Here is a 16,591-nt window from a genome sequence, read left to right as displayed (position 1 = left end):
TGTAAGCCAGGCTGAGGCCACGGCACTCTAGGCCTAGGAAACAGAGTGACACTGTCTCAAAACAAACAAAAAAAATGTTGTTTCAAAGGATGCATGACTGGATTTGGAAACCAGTGCTTTAAACTTTAAGCGGGCTATTTAGAGACTCAGTGGGGGAAATGAGAGGAAGCTTGATTGTCACTTGGTGGGGTATGAAGAGGAAAAGGCCAAACAAACTGTCTTCAAAGAACTGTGGGTCTCCTTTACCTAGGGTCCTGTGGGGCCTGTGGCCTAGCTCCCCACTCTCACACCCACCCTCTGAACTCCCCATCCCCCAGCGTTTTGGGGGGGGGAAAAATAAACTCAAAGCTCCAGTTTATATAATTGAATATTTATGTAAGCTTAAGTTACTTAAGTTACTTATTTTTTAATTGCACAATGCTGAAGCCAGTCTAAAAAAGAATCAAACACACCAACTGCAAGGTAATTCAATGAGTTCCTTTTTTTTTTTTTTAAACAAATTTTTACAGCAAAAAAATCCCCAGATCACAGTCTAGACCATAGTTACCCTGTCCAGTATGCAGGAAGCCACAGGAGCCCCTGGCAAGAGGGGCCAGGGTCGGCAGCTATGCTATGCAGAATTAGCTTCTACTTACAGATGACATGTGGTGTGGAAAAATCTCGGTTCCCTTTGTTCTCCAGTGTTATCTTGTACAAAATATTACATTTTTTAAACATATTTACAGAGTTTGCACAAATAGAAAATGGTTATAAATTACAACCAGGCTTGGCAGGATAACTGTTCCTCTCCCCAGTGACTGAGGTCAGAGGTGTGATGATCACTTCATATTTACATCGGCATTTAAAAAAGTCTGTGTTCCTAGAGACCTAGATGAAGTTGATAAAAACTGGTTAAATGTCAGCAATTCATTTACTTAAGCTGTACAAGTAATTGATACCAATTAATTCATGTCTTGCTCCCTGAAGAAGATTGTGAAGGAAAAGGGACCCTCTCCAGCCAGCACCACTCAGCCCCTGCCCATCTCCCGCAGTCTGCCTGCTTCTGGTGGGGCGGAGGGAAAGGGAAAGGGCCTGAACAGAGGGGGATGGGACAACCTGGTTGAGACTAGTGTTCTTCAATTGTTTTGTTTGAAACAGTGTAGAACCAGGTTAAGCCGACTGGTTTGTCAAATGCTATTTACTATGGCTTTGAAAAGAACCCATAGCACTACCCTTTTGAAATATCTTCTCAACAGGACTATCGTATGAGGGGGAAAAAAGGACTTTCTGGAGAGGATGTTATTCTGATGTTCGATCTTTGCCTTGAATGCCAAGCCTGATTTCAACAGTGCAAAAAAAGACTCAAAATGCGGCTGCGGGACCAGGGGGGTCAAAGGCTTGCGTAGTAACTGTCCACCCACTGAGCAAGGCCACGCTCCACCAGTGACCGGTTGATCAACACCACCTAGAAAACAAAGTTCCCTTGAGAGCCGTGCCCGGGGCACCTTGGGGCTACCTCTCAAGCCCACAGGGGCGCTCCCTCCCAGGCCCCAGGCTGCCACCACAGGTGACAGATGTGCAAGCATATCGCAGGGCGCTCACTGTCTAGCTGGCAGGACATGTACTTAGGAAGACGCGTGTGACAATTGGCTTTTTAATATGTTGGTGAAATCTATCTAAGCTTTAATAACCCTCAGATGAAGGATGGTAGAAAGACCCAGAAGGTCTGGACAGGTTCCTCCACTCTGGCACTTACTGACATGTGGCTGGGTAATTCTTTCTTGTGGGCTGTCCTGGGCATTGTGGGGTGTTTAGCAGCAGCCCTGGCCTTTCCTCACTAGAAGACATGACATCACCACCCCCAGTGGGGTACCCAATGTGTCCCCTGGAGGACACTGGACTACAGTTATGTCTTCTGATTAACTGATGAAAAAACAATCCCAGAGCCAGCCTAAATCAATCCATTACTGCTGGCCAGCAACCCAGAAGGAAAAGAAGGGCAGAACTCACTTCATCTCCAACCACACTCCACAGCTGAATCAGAGGGAGGCCAGTTGGACTGTAACTTGTTACCTGAAAAAGAGAAAACAAAAGCATGATTTAAAGCAACTCCACGCACCTCTTAAAGGCTGCTGGTCAACCCAGGGCCCAAGCCACAGCAAGGGCACAAAGTCAAGATCAGTTCCCAAGAAGCCCAGACCCCTGAATGAGGAAGGCAGGAAGCTCCTCGGGCAGACCCTGGCTGCCCGACCCCGACCCCACACACACCTGGGCAAGCAGTGCTGTGTTGCCGGTCATCTCGCTCATGGCGGCATCTGCTTCCGGGGAAAAGTGGTCATCATCTGTAGGAGGAAAGGCAGCACTGAGACCCTCACTGAGGCAAGGCACCCACGCACACACTGTTCCAGGAGGAACACTGCAGATGCCACGGGGGACCTGACAAGTGCACCATGGAGACCCAGGTTTCCACGAGGGACAGAGCCAAAGCCTCCACGTTATTCCAAGTGGAACAGCTCAGGTCCTGCTGTAAGCTGCCCGCCTGCCAGAGGACAGGGAACAAAGGGACAGAAACTCTGCCTTCATTGGAATACCACCACTAGCAGCACAACCTATCAGACGCAGACTGTATGCCTCTTCTACCCCATCATTACACCAAGTGGTACCCCAGCTTTGCAGCAAGAACACTGACATAAAGGTCGATCGTCAAAGGTCCTCGAGTGGCGAAGGTAGAATTCAAATCCGTGCAACTAACTAGCCGCACAGCCCAATAGGGCCAGCCACTCTCTAGCAGGTAAGGTGCTATGGCAGCATTCTGCTCTGTCAGATCATAAAAGTTACGCAGAAAATCACATGCAAGGCCAAGAGGTGACAAGGATGGAAGAAATGGGTGTTCACAAAGGTCTAGAAAAAACTGTATGAAGGAAGGAGCACAGACTGCTCAGACAGACAACCCTGCACCCCCAGTGTACCCTCCAACATGACCCAGCTAGATGGCAGTGTTTCCAATGTACTTGACTACTTTAGGCAACCAGACAAGATCAGGAGGAACAGGCCTACAGGAGGAAGGGGCAGGAGGAACAGACTGTCATCTGCAAACATAAAATCTCAAGCCACGAGTCGCTATTTCACCACCTTCTGCACACCAGTTCCTGGGCTTATGGAATGCTTACAGCCACGTGGAAAGACAGTGACTACACCCCCATGTTCTGGAGGCAGAAACTGAAGCTAAGCAATTTACCCAAGATCACACTACCAGGCCTCATCCATCTGGCTGAGCTTTCACAGTCTAACATGCCTGATGGGGTGTCAGGACAGTCCTCAGTGTGCCCCCAAGGAGCTGTGGCCTAGAAGAATGGTACCACCAACCTCAGTGCCCTCAGGGGCAAAGACTCTGGGTCTGGACCAAGTCTAGAAGGTGCCTTCATTGGAAGCCTCTCAATGTTGGAGGTCTAAGTGGAGAGCAGTGGACCCCAGTGGGGAGTCTATGGATCAGTAAAACTGGCCTCCCTCAGACCTTCTTAGAAATGCACGTTCCGACTGAACTAGTCACTCAAACTCTGAAAGCAGCAACCACTTGTGTTTGCAATACGCCCTCCAGGTGAGAACAAGGACTCCAAGAGAGACCCACTCTCAACAACTGCCCCCACCCCCATTCTGCCAAGCCAGAGGCCTTCCTAGCTGGTTACCTGACAGGGGCATTACACTGTCCAGGAGGACTTCTGCTCCCTGGAATGGCAGGGTGACAAAGTCAGACCTGGAAATGCAAGAAAGGAACAGGTTTAACATGGACATGAGGGACCACCAAAGCCGGTATTTATTTGCCTTTTGAACAGTAACATCCATGACAGCAAAGCAGAGGGTATACGCACAGAGGGCCACAGCTCATGGCACACCTGAACGCAGGCAGGCCGCGTGACCTCAGAGGGACCTGTCACATCAAATTCCCAGAAAGGAACCTGCTTTACTTGATGTGGCACTGGGGGATTCCTCTACAAGACTGGCCTTCTAGCTCGGTTTGGCTGATGCAAGCGATTGTGCTTCTATCAGAGTCAGCCGAAACACAGCAGGCAGCAGGAGGGAAGAAATAACCCACACCTGTGGCCTGGTACGATGAAGCCAGGTACACAGAGATCACACATCTCGGGGCCTGTGGGGCCGTGCCTCTGTGGGAGCTCTCCACCCACCTGATCTGTCGGAGCACGTCCACTTTCACCCTCTTGTACCCGCCGTAGTCCACGTATCGAATCTCGACTTCATTGGTCTCCTCGTAGGAGGCAACCACTTGGGCTCGCCACCAGGCCCCATCCACACCAGGGGCGGCACAGATGACTGTTACTACAGGGCAGGAAGGGCAATGAGTGGAAACACCTGGCCCAAGGCAGGCAGCGCCTCAACAGCCACCCTGGTCACTGCTCCACCTCCTCCCCACAATAGTCCTCCGAAGCCCCCTGCCCCTGCCCCCAGCTCAGAGGGAGGGAAGAAGCTAGATCTGAGAAATTCAGCCCAGCACGTGTGCTACCCCCAAAGCTATCCAGACCCAAAAAGCATTCAACCTAGATCCATTACTCAAACTTACTAAAGCCTGAGATGGACACAGAGAATGGGGCCAGGGCCCGCTTTACCTTCTCAAGGGAAAATCTCAGAGGCGCAGCACTCCTAAGTGCAGCAGGTCTCCTCTGGCCCACAACTCAGACAGAGGGCTTGGGCACAAGGGGACTCCTGGGCCTCAACCCCACTTCTAGCCTTTGCCTCAGGAAGGTGCTGAGAAGAGTACCTGGGTAGCCACTAAGGCTGTGCTCCAAGGGATCACCAAACCCACCCAGGGGCAACAGGGGCAGAGGGAATCAGGAGGTAAGGGCCACCCAGCGGCACCTCGGAAGCTGCCCTAGGTCAGCTGGGATGAGGACTTAAGACACGGGGACCAGACCCTTAAAGAAAGCCACTGGTAAGGTCACCTCTGGGACTCTAGTTCAGTCTTACTGCTGGTTAAGGCAACTTTGAGAGAATCTGATGGAAACTAAATCCTTATTTCTCCAAAAGGAAAAAAAAACCCACAAAAATGCTACAGATAACTTCAAAGGTTTTTCTGATGCCTTGAAGTTCACTGGGGGACTTCAAGTTCCAAGTCCAGAGAGGTGTTCTGACATTTAATTCCTGTGCTGCTATGGCAACAAAGCTCCAAGTGATGAAGGACCAGCTCCAGGCCCCAGCCCCTGTCCAGGAGTCACTTGGGCAAGTCACTTGATTTCAGAGGCTCAGATGACCCCACCCCCCTGCACAGGCCTGTGCAATCTTTTACATCAAGTGTTTTATGTAGAACACTTGCGGTATCTAACCCCAATTCCCGGAATAAGTGGGCATCACCCTGCTTAACAGATACCAAGAGCTGAGATCTAAATCCCTGCATCAAAACTCCACTCCAATACCATCACTTCCTCAGCCAGTGCAAACACCAGCTTTTGCGGGCTGGGAAGCTCAACCCAGCATGACTCCAAGACACTGGCAAGAACTCAGCTGCTGTTCCCACAATGGCCTCTTTAGTCAAGATCAAAGGCAGAACAGGCAACCCCCCCCACTCAGGGTATCCCCCTTCCCAACCCTACTGCCCAGGCCAGGTGCAGAGCTCCCCATATGTACCCCACCCTGGGGCAGCACTTACTTTCCACTGGGGTGGGCAGGGTGGGGATGCCGGGCTGAGAGTAGCAGAGGTACATCTGCTGGTCGAGGCTGCGCAGCGCATGGAAGGTTGGGTGTGTGTGTTGCTGCACGAACAGGTGCCCAGCGTTGACCTGGTTGACCACGATTACCTCCACAGTGATGCCATCGGGCAGCATGAGCTATAGAGGAGAAGGGGCGGCAGCCATTGCAACAATCCTTCTCACGTTTGGGTAAGTCCTGGGGGCCCCCATGGCAAGTCTCTGAACTGGCGCACCTTTGATAAGGGTATACAACCCAGAACAACGTGCCACCCAAGGTTACAGCTACCTCACCAGACACCACCATGGGTGCTCCCCTGCGAACCAGGAGCAGCCTCACCTCAAGGGAGGAGGCTCCTAGCAGCAGACACTGGGCACCCAAGAGCCGATTGTGGTGTGGTGCGGTGCTGGGCCTCACGCAGGCATGAGCAGGGTCTACCCACCAGCACTGTCTCCCCCCATACCTCACGGAGTCTGTAAGACCCAAGGAGGGTAAACATGGGAATAAGGTAGCCATAGAGAACAAGGTGCCTGGGAATAAGCAGCCAGCGGGTCCTCAAGGAGGAATACCAACTCCGTGGGCCTGCAGCTGGCCCCAGGTGCCAAGGGCCTAAAGCATCTACTCTGACTTCCCCCAGCAGCCTCCAGTCGGGTCCATGGTCAGCTGGGACGAGGACTTAAGACACAGGGTTAAGTCCTGAGTCCTCACCTGCATCTGATCTCAGCCACTCTGCCTCCTCCTGCTTCCCCTTCGTCCCTGAGTCCTGCTCATCTTCAATACTCCTGACACACCCAACTCACTGCACTTTGAACACAGGTTCACTGGTGGCCAGACCACACATTAACTTTCTAACTGTGAACAACCTCTACAGGCATTCAAATAAGATGTTTGTTTGGTGCAAACTCTGCCTTTATGCATTATTCATTTTGCAAATACAGCTTTACAAAAGTCACGAAAAAAAGAACATTTCTTACTGTTACAAAAGCTGCATTTGCACGATAATGAACAAATGTAGCCTGCCATTGTATCATTAAAGTTGCTGGGACTGCTGCACCCCTCAATTGGCACCTTTTGCTTCTGAGCACTCCGCAGTCCAAGGGATAAAGCCCCTAGAAGGGACCACCACAGCTTTCTAAAATATTCGTCCTCAGACGCTGGTTTTCCCAATGCTAAGCTACAGGCAACACCCAGAGGGACTCTGGGCAGAGCCGGGTGCCATTCCACTGTCCAGCAGGGTGGCCACAGTGAAAGAGTCCTGGCCCCAAACCCCATCCCAGCACTGCTGCTTTGGAGGCATCTGTGATCACCTCTCCAGTCCTAATGAGCCAAGCAGAATACAAGAGAAGAAAAACTGACTGGGGAGGCGCCTGTGGCTCAAAGGAGTAGGGCACCGGACCCATATGCCGGAGGTGGCGGGTTCAAACCCAGCCCTGGCCAAAAAAAGAAAAAAAAAACGGCAAAAACTCACTGCACAAACCACTCGATTCTTTAAAAAGAAAGTTGAGTCTAAGGCCACGACTCCTGCAAAAATTCTCTATGATTCAGGAGCAAAGCATAAGGTAGGGCTCGGCCCACTCCCAAATATCTACAGGAAAACAAAGAGACCTCCTGTTCCTTTCCCCCAGCACAAGGGCCTTAGGAATGGGGAAGATACAGAACCGAAATGCCTACCATCCTAGAAAAAAATACCAGGAGGGCCATTTCCTTGGACCCACACACTCAGCCTGTCTGTGTGAAGCGCAGTCAGTATAGTCTTTGGCCCACAGAATTCTGCAATTCTATATTCCCTATGCGATGAGGACCGCCCACAGCCAGGGTCACCCTGCAGGATGAGTGACAGGCCCCAAGAGACCCTGGTGACCTCAAAACATCAGTTCTTCCTTGGTCACACTCCTAGAGCAACATCCAAAGAGCCACTTGGCTTCTTAGGCCTGGAGGAGACTACTCATTCTTCTTTAAAATCTACATCCCTCCTGGAGAGAGGGAAGGGAAAGAAATCCTTCACCAGAGCACTACTGGGATTGGCTCAACCAGTGAAACAAAATGGCCATAACAAGTCCCAGCCATATCCAGTCTGGTGGGCCTGGGCCCCACCCAGGCCTCAGGGGCTGAGAGGTAACACTGGTGATACAGAACCAGGCTTAAGGAGCCCTACACCAGTCTGAACAGCCCATCTCCTTTCTAAGCAAACATCGAACACACATGAGGTGACAGGTGGTAGAGCTAGAGAAACACGGGGATCAAGAAGCTGCTAGGTTCCTGCCAACACTTCACCCCCTTACCCTTGTCCCCAGGCCAGTAGCAGAACTGACCGGTGGAAGCCAGAGGTGAGAGGGCAAAGGCATTAATGGGCTCTTTGCCTTCTTAGCCTGCAGTCTGGGGGCTTCCTGAGGTAGGATTTGGGGTGCAAGCAGTCTTGATCACCCAGAAGCACGCTCACCCAGGATGTCATTGGTAGAGAAGGCAGCGCCAGCGAAGGCAGAGGGGGAGCGTAGATATTGGTGAGGTTCAGTTCCTTGAACTTCTTTCCGATCAAGTTCAGTGCTTTGTCTACGTGCTGCTGGGAGCCTAAATGGAGGTGGGGGCAGGATATACAACCAGTGGGTAAGAGAAAAGCCACAGCACAAACAGCCTCAGTCACATAGCCCAATCCACAGGGCTTTCCTAAAATTCAGGTCTATCTTTAAAAGGCAGTGAAGCACTCGAGTGCTGCCCGCTCAGATGACACCACTGCCCCTGTGTATGGTCAGTGAACAGGTTCACTGGCAGGCAGCTGGGAAAGGGCCAGAGGGGAGTCGCAGGCAGGGATCTTGTGTCCTGTTCTATCAGGAAGTCCGGTGGGGTGGTAGGCACCCTGAACCTGGACGCGGAGCCCTGCAGCTGAGCACTCATGCTTCTCCTGGGCAGAGACCTGGTGGGGAGGGACCCGTGTCTCCACGCACCTGCAGGGAAGATACCCAACACCCTCGCCTGGGATGAGACGGGGGTTTTCTATTCAGAGACTCAGATGCCAAAAGGACAGCAACTGGGACACAGGTGCCTCGGGTTACTTACGGCTCAGGTGAGAAAGCTAAACGCAGGGCAGCAGTGCCACTGACCTTCTATGTGGCAGATCTGGATGCTCTGGGTGTAAGGCAGGGTTGAGATATAGATCTTGGCACCCGACGTTTGCTTCAGAAAACTCACATACCGCCCCTGCTTGCCAATTAGCCGACCGACTAAGTGCTTCCAGAGAGAGAAAAAGAGAAGGAAGGGTTAACAGAAAACCAATTCCCTACACTACCAAAGACGTGCTTTTGTTTTTACACAAGGTCAAGCTCAAGTATAGTAGCTGTTAACATGTCAACATTTATCTGCCAGGACTATTTTAAGCACTTAAACTTACTCACGGTACCTACTAACAGATGACTTCATCATCTTCCTACAGATGAGGAAACAAGCCCAGAGAAGCTAAAGGAACTCACCCCAAGTCACACAGCTGCTAAGCAGCTGAACTAGGCAGTCTGGCTCCAGGACCAACAGTTCCCATCTCTTCCTCGACACGTGGCCCTGACCCAGAAAGCTGTAAATGCAGCATCTTTCCCCAAACCCATGCTATGCCAAGTTTTAGCAGCATAACCATCAACTACAAACCTTCCCCTTCATGTCTACTCAGGTCCAAAGAGAAAGGGGCTCAATTTAAAAATGAAGGGTTAGAAGAACTCTTGGCCTCCCACTGCTGAGTGTCAGTCGGCTGCCCACAGAAGTGCCCAGTGCACCAGAGTTCAAGGTGGACAGAAGCAGCCAAACTTAGCCATTACGTAAGACAAGCTCCGACACAGTCCCAAACGAGCCCTGGTCCAGAGCCTGCCTCGTTGTGCCCTTTGTAACCACTGAAGGAGAGGAGGGCAGGGTTGCTACCCTGGGGAAGAAAACCACCAAGGGAGCCAGCAACCTGGGGTGAAAACAGCCACTGTGACCCAGAGTTCAGGCCAAGCCAGTCTCCACTGCAGTATAGAGCCAGGGGCCCTGGGAGAACATAGCCTGCCAATTACTTGTGAGCCCCAGAGATAAACATAAAAACCAAGCTAATAAGTTTTAACAGGAAGAAGCTAGAAACCACTTAAGCACTCTGGAATTGGGGAGTGATGAAGTAAATTGACATCCATGTGATGAATAATGCAGTTAAAATGACGGTGTCAACGAATAACAGAAAATCAAATTGTTAAATATTTAACGTATTAATTAAAGTGACATAATTTCAGTTTTGTTCAAAAACCACAGGGTGTAAGAAAGAAATAAAAGTCGTTCACAGTCACCCTCAGGGGTAAGATTAGAGCTACATTTTATTTTCTTCATACATTTCTATACTTCTCAAGTTCTCTAAAGTATGGATTTATGTTTTGCTCAATTCGAAATCGCGCTTTACACTGGAGAGTTCAAGCAGAGCACAGTGAAGCAAGTCTGGTTTTTTCCCAAACAGATCTGAGCCCCTGGAGGACACAAGAAGCGCCCCTGGGCCTATGAGGGTAGCCTCACCAGGACTTCTCAGAGTGAGGAGCAGAATAAGACGCTCGGAGAGGCAGCTGGAGGAATTCCACACTGCAGGAAGCTCAGAACCTCGGCCTTTGGTGCACACAGGGGCTCCTTCAGGTTGACTGTCCCTCCCCTGACCTGCTCCCCCAAGTATGACGGGCCCGAAGCAGCGGAGCTTGCCGCAGAACTCAGCCTGCGGAGACACAGCCCTTACCTTTGGCACTTCAATCTCCCAGATGATGAGGTCGACCTTTTTCGGGTTGGAGCCTGCCTGGGCATTCTGGAAACTCTCAGTCTTCCTGAGGCTGCCACAGCTGTCCACTGAATCCATGCTGTTCCTGTCGGAGCCTGCAGGGGAGGAAGCAGCAGGCGCACACCTGGACCCTGGCTCAGGGCAGAGACCACCGAACTTCCCACTGCCCCACACACCTCCTCAAGCTTGGCAGGTGACTATCGGCTCAGTCTAGAAGGTTCAGAACAACCCCAATGAAAGGAGGACCGGGGGTATAGATACACCTAATTTTAGCCCGTCCCTTAGAGTACCACTTGCTTAACTGGCAGCCACACCCAGCCACAGCTGCCGGAGCAGAGACACAAGTGGTGAACTGGGAAGAAACAGACTGCACCCCGGGAAGGGGAGCCCGCAGGGTAGAGGAGGAGACAGGCTTGCAGGTCTGCACGGAAGTCCGACCTATGAGCTCTGTCCCTCACCTAAGGCCTGGGGTCACAGGTGGTGGCCTTCTGCCAAACAGAGTCCTCACCGGACCCTCCACAGGCCCCATTCTTATCCCTGATCTGCCAGATGTGGACAAAGGAAGAAGGGTATCCTTACCATCAGCTTGGGCCCAACTTGGGAACCCTGAATACTCTCACATACCTCCGGGTCAAAAGACTAAGCTAAAAGTTCATTCACAGGACAGAGGGGAAGCAGGACTCTGGCCCAACCTGGCCTGTCCAATTCTCTCAAGACTGTGCCAAAGGGTCCACTGTAGAAAAACAGGGGTCCTGACCAGCTCAAGAGAAGTAGCTCTGGCTTAAATATGGATGACTCAATTGCCAGACATAGATCACTCTTAGAAGTCTACCAATTAGGTTATATTCTGCATTGTTTCTCCAAACCCTGGTAATAATCCTTTGCCAAGCAATCCATGCACTGCCTGAGTGCAGAGAACTAAGATTTATAGACTCTGCTCCCAGCTAAGGAAGAGTCGCCTTCACGGTGACCTCCTCCCTCAACACCAGGGGCTCAAAATAGGCTTCACACAAGGACACTATCCCTCCTAAAAGAAAGTAGCTTGGCCAGCCAGCTAGGACCAGAGCAGGCTGAAAGAAGCAGGAGAATGGGGGGGCTCCACAGACACAGACTAGTGTCCCATACACAGACCCCTACCTCTGCCCAACAGAATGGGACTAGCCAATACCTGCCACCCTAAGGGTACCCCAGAGTGGCTCAGAAGCACGCCAGGATTCTAGCAGGCTGCACTCAAGGCCAGCTTCCAGCTGCCCCAGCCAGGCTGTCCCCTGGACCCTCTCAGCTCCAACTTCCTCCCATACAAAGCAGGGCTGACATGAGACCACACACAGGGTGCTAGCCCAGTGCGCGGTACATCTCGTTACAGAGTGGTGACAAGGATGGTCTCACCAGGTATCTACTGTGGTCCCTAAACCTCCCACCCACCATGGCCCAGTTCTGAGCCTAGACTCAGACGCTTTCAACACATCAGAGTAGCTGCTGCAACCAATCCAGAGTCGGCATGACAAGACTGAGAGGTAGCAGGCAACGCCTCCATTCTGAAAAAATTTCACCCATTTTTAAAGAAGCAATGTTGGGGGCAACATTTTAACAACCTGACATTAGGATGCATCTTGTAGTATCTGGCCTCGGACAATCATGACTGGAGCACTTTTTTCCCTTTAGGTGTACATAAAAACACAGTGTCTTTCTTTTTTTTTTGAGAGAGAGTCTCACTTTGTCACCCTCAGTAGAGTGCCGTGGCAGCACAGCTCACTGCAAACTCAGACTTTTGGGGTCAAGTGATTCTCTTGCCTCAGCCTCCCAAGTGGCTGGGATTACAGGTGCCCGCCTTAAAGCCCAGCTATTTTGTTTATTAGAGATGGGGTCTCACTCTAGCTCAGGCTGCTCTTGAACCTGTGAGCTCAGGCAATCCACCTCAGGCTCCCAGAACGCTAGGATTATAGGTATGAGCCACCACACCCAACCACAAACAGCAGTGTCCTGATAGCACCTTAGACTAGGTGACAAAATGTAGTATGTGGTATGTGCTGGAAGTACTAAGATTCCCAGTAAATACTCCCGACCCTCCCAGAGCTGAAATGGAAGGAGGGAGTGGCCCCAGGACAAAAAGTCAGAAGCCACTTGACTTCCAGGAGAGAGAGGTGAACACACCCCAGGGTGGCTGCAGAAGCAGGGTCTGGAGCTGCTGACCTGTCAGTTAGCGGTCTGAACTGTCTACGCTGGGGTCAGCACTCGAAAAACCCACTGGACACCTCGTTACAAAGGGCCCCTCTTTCCCAGGGGTGGAACTGCAGCTGCACAGAAAGAAAGTGGCTGAGGCTCTCTGCGAAGGAACAGGTGACAGCAACGTTGGGAAGCTTGAGCCTCCCACAAGTATTCCAAGCTGGGGCCATTCTTTGGGCACTTACCCTGTAAGAGCTTCTGGAGGAGGGAAGCAGGTGAAGACATGGGAACAAGCACATGATTAAAAGGAAATAACCATTAAAAAAACTCACACTCATATTTGGAAATAAAGCTAACGTCTCTCCAGGAAAAAGAGAGAGAGAAAAAAAAAAAGAACAAAAACCCGTTTAGAAGTTAGCGTTTAAGAAAAAAAGAGGCACACTAAGGTTCACCAACGTACCCATCTTTGGGCTAAACCCTTCTGAAGGGCTGGAAGCTGCACTGGCTAACAGCCAAGTCCAGATCCCGTGGCTCCAGGGCAACCTGACTTCTCATTCCCCACCAGTACTGTGCTGTGCCTGCGCTCTGCATGCTGGCTGGGACACAGAGCTCAAGAGGACCATGCTCTGCTGTCCAAGTAGCAGGAGGGAGAGGCTGACCAGCAGCCTGCCCCTAGCAGATACAGGGAGACCCCCATCCTGTAACACCTGAGACCCTCCTACCTCCCGAATGGTCTCCTTCTGCATCCAGGGTCCATCCATCATCGGCCCCCAAGTCTGACAACTCCTCTTTCAGCACCCCATTGCTGAAGGGCACAGTACTTTCTGGCAGCGGTGGGGTGATAGCCTTGTCCCTGGGGCTTGAGTTGGTCTCTGTGCCAGAGTCTTCAAGCCCTGAAGTGCTGAGGGAATCTGAGCAGTGTCCCAAGGAGGCCACTGAAGGGACACCTTGGCAGTTGTCTGACACACAGGTGGCATCTTCCACCAGGATGCTTGCCCCATCCAATGACTCTCCAAGGGGGGTGTCTGGCGGGGGACAGGGAGCTAGGGAGATGGGGTATGCAGAGTTCTTTGGCTTATTGTCCTTGGTGGGGCTGGACAGAGGGCTGCTCAGGCAGCTCACATAGGTCTTTGGTGGTGGCAGATCCCCTGCCAGCAGGCCTGGCGAAGGTGAGGCCGCGTCTGATGGGCTGGAAGCTGCCTCTGCTGTGGCCAGGGCAGGCTCCATGGTGTCTCGACCCAGGTCAGTTTTCGGGCCGCCTGGGGCATAACTCTCTTCCTTTTGTCCTTGGAGCTGATCGGCTGAGGCCTGATGCATGCGCCCTGCGATTTTGCCCACGGTGGTAGCCAGCACTTCTTCAGTTGCTTCCAAGATCACTTGGGAGATTATCTGGAAGGCAGCCTGCTCAATCTTCTCATTTCTATCCAAGCTCTCTTCTTTGCCCAGTTCTCCGGCGAGGTCTCTGTCCCAGGCTTTGCCCCCTCTGACATGGGGTGCAGGCATCTCAGCATCCTTAGCCAGCTCCGTGTGGGCCGACTCGAAGCTACTCAGCAACTTCTCTACCACACACTCTTCCCTCTGCTGCACAGGCTGGACCAACTGTGGCGAGCCACTCCTGCCCTTCTCCCCACCGCCTCCCACGGTGGCCAGGCAGGGAGCCTTGCTATTCTCCAATTCTGAGACATGCTCCTGGGACAACAGAACTTCTTCTAGCACATTCTCCCCCAACACTGCATCGCCAGTCCCTTCAGCCCCACGCGTCTCTCGTGCCCTCTCCCCAGGGCCATGCTTCTCTGTAGGACCCACGAACTGGCCTGACCAGCCTCGCCCAGGTGTCCTGACAAATGTGGACTCCTGCTTACAAACCTCAGCTGCTTCGTGAGGGAACGGTACACCCTTTGGGGATAAAAGGGGGCACTCTGGAGGAACAGATTTGGCCTCGTCACCTGCCGGGGCCAGCTCCACCTTTACACTGTCATCTTTGCGTGTTCCTGGTCGAGATCTCGTGTCTATGCTGTTAGGAAGGCTGCTTGAGGACTCTGATCTTCGACGGGCTGGGTGTGTCCGCAGCAAGGCTGGGGGCTCCACAGGAGGCTTGCTCGCAGTGGATGGTTCCTTTTCCGGAGGCTCTGTGACACTGGCGGGTGTGGATACGACAGTGGAAAAGACACCTTCCCCGGGGAGGGATTCCTTGATGGCAGAGTCGGTCCTCAGCTCCACAGCACCGGCCTCCACCTGTTCATGCTGCCTGCTGATGTCGCCGTCGTCGTCTTTTTTACGAGAGAAAAACCACCACCAGCCGAGGAGTGCAAGCATTCCAGGCAATGCCAAGGGGAAGAGTGAACGGAATTGGAGCACCATCCTGGAGGCTTGACGTAACGATACCTGGGGAGAAAAGGGGAAGCGGGGAGAGGACTGTCATAAGCTCCAGGGAAGAGGGTATGCATGTGCAAGAGGGCCACGTGGAGAGGCCGGAACTGCTACTTCCCTCCCCTCCCCTGGCGCCCCCACCCTTGGTAAGAAACAAGCCTCTCTGACCTGCACCCACTCATCCTCTGGATGACCCCTCCCCAGGTGAACAGCCAGGAAAAGGCCCCTCCCACTCCATACTGCTGATTCACACACACCCCTGAAATACACTGAGCCTTCTATTCTTAAACCTAACCCCCCACCCCTTCGTCGCTTTGCAATACCAAATTCTCCCTATGTGCCCCCAAGGGCCTAGTTATGTTCTGTGTGGTTTTGTTCTCTAAACTCCTAGAACATGTTACTCATTCAAGTGGTGCTGCAGCTTTTTAATCACCCGTGCAATCCATATGTACACGTCCCTCCCATGTTCCCACAAATCCACAAGTTAAGGAAACAGTAGTGTGGTACTCAGCAACAGATGGTGAGAATAAAGGATGGATAAAAATGCAAACAGATGGGGAGATGCTCCGGGGGGAGGGGCCCACGAAACACACAGCAGCCTAAAGACCCAGGTCAGACGTGGAACTGGATACAGATAGTCCCTAACTGACGACGACAGCTCAACTTATGTGGACTGGATACAGATAGTCCCTAACTGACGACGACGGCTCAACTTACGATCTTTTAACTTCACAATGGGGCAAAAGCGATACACATTCAGTAGAAACTATACTTTGGATTTTGATCTTTCCAGGGCTAGCGACATGCAATAGGACATTGTTGCAATGCTGGGCAGAGCAGTGAGCTGCAGCTTCCCTTCCCAGTGAGCGCTGCGGTGCCCTGTGCTGTCAGATGATTCTACTCGGCTGCAGGTTAATCTGAGCACATTTAAGGTAGGCTAGGTTAAGCTACGATGCCCGGTAGGTTAGGTCTACAGTCTCCAACCCAGTGCCCACAGGCCACTCTGTGGCCTGCTCACATCTTTCCCCATATACACACCAATCTGTGGAAAATTTGTCTTTGATGAAACCAGTCCCTGGTGCCAAAAAGATTGGGGACCGCTGGTTAGGTGTATTAGACACATTTTCAACGTATAATGGGCCCATCAGCACACAACTCCACCGTGAGTTGAGGAGCACCCCTACTTTGTAGAGTTGATGAGGGTCCTGGGGCCCTACTGTGTAGTCTGGACTTTATTCTGCAGATAGAACCAGCCCAGGTCTGCAAGGCACACGCACCAATCTGTGTTTCCAGAACGCAATTCTGGGAATAGGCTAAGCAGTACATCAGGCAAAGGGAGCCTAGAAACCTACGTCAAGTCCCAAAAAGGAGGAATGATAAGGATCTAGAAGGCCACAGACATGTAAAAGGAGATAGGAACTCAGTTTTCTTCACCTGTAAGATGGGAACACCTCTCTTATGGGACTGCTAGTACAAGGATTAGCTAAGATAAATATTGAGTATTTTGCAAAGAAGAGCTAGCTCTCTTTAGAGGATAGGATGGACTTATTCTAGAATTCTTGTATTCAGCACTTCCCATGCCAGCAAAATTTTGAATCTATCTTGAAAAAT

At 51.8% G+C, this 16,591-nt stretch overlaps 1 protein-coding gene across 3 annotated transcripts in view; it reads right to left on the bottom strand.

The window, feature by feature from the left end:
• Nucleotides 1-355: 355 nt before the first annotated feature.
• AKAP1 (A-kinase anchoring protein 1) overlaps nucleotides 356-16,591 on the bottom strand; it is a 36,565-nt gene continuing 20,329 nt past the window's right edge. For all 3 annotated transcript variants that reach the window (XM_012808797.2, XM_023516609.1, XM_023516610.1), the window contains 10 exons: nucleotides 13,333-14,995; nucleotides 10,406-10,539; nucleotides 8,775-8,901; nucleotides 8,117-8,244; nucleotides 5,639-5,816; nucleotides 4,164-4,314; nucleotides 3,666-3,733; nucleotides 2,248-2,321; nucleotides 1,990-2,052; nucleotides 356-1,444 (listed from right to left, as the gene is read on the bottom strand). In XM_012808797.2, the coding sequence (XP_012664251.1) occupies nucleotides 1,370-1,444; nucleotides 1,990-2,052; nucleotides 2,248-2,321; nucleotides 3,666-3,733; nucleotides 4,164-4,314; nucleotides 5,639-5,816; nucleotides 8,117-8,244; nucleotides 8,775-8,901; nucleotides 10,406-10,539; nucleotides 13,333-14,971 (2,637 nt within the window). In that variant the 5' untranslated portion in view covers nucleotides 14,972-14,995 and the 3' untranslated portion in view covers nucleotides 356-1,369. The remainder of the gene's footprint in view (nucleotides 1,445-1,989; nucleotides 2,053-2,247; nucleotides 2,322-3,665; nucleotides 3,734-4,163; nucleotides 4,315-5,638; nucleotides 5,817-8,116; nucleotides 8,245-8,774; nucleotides 8,902-10,405; nucleotides 10,540-13,332; nucleotides 14,996-16,591) is intronic.

The sequence above is a fragment of the Otolemur garnettii genome, unplaced genomic scaffold (genome assembly GCF_000181295.1).
Source record: "Otolemur garnettii isolate 467f Iridium unplaced genomic scaffold, OtoGar3 scaffold00094, whole genome shotgun sequence".
Classification (NCBI taxonomy): Eukaryota; Metazoa; Chordata; class Mammalia; order Primates; family Galagidae; genus Otolemur; species Otolemur garnettii.
This window is presented reverse-complemented; position numbering and strand designations above follow the sequence as displayed.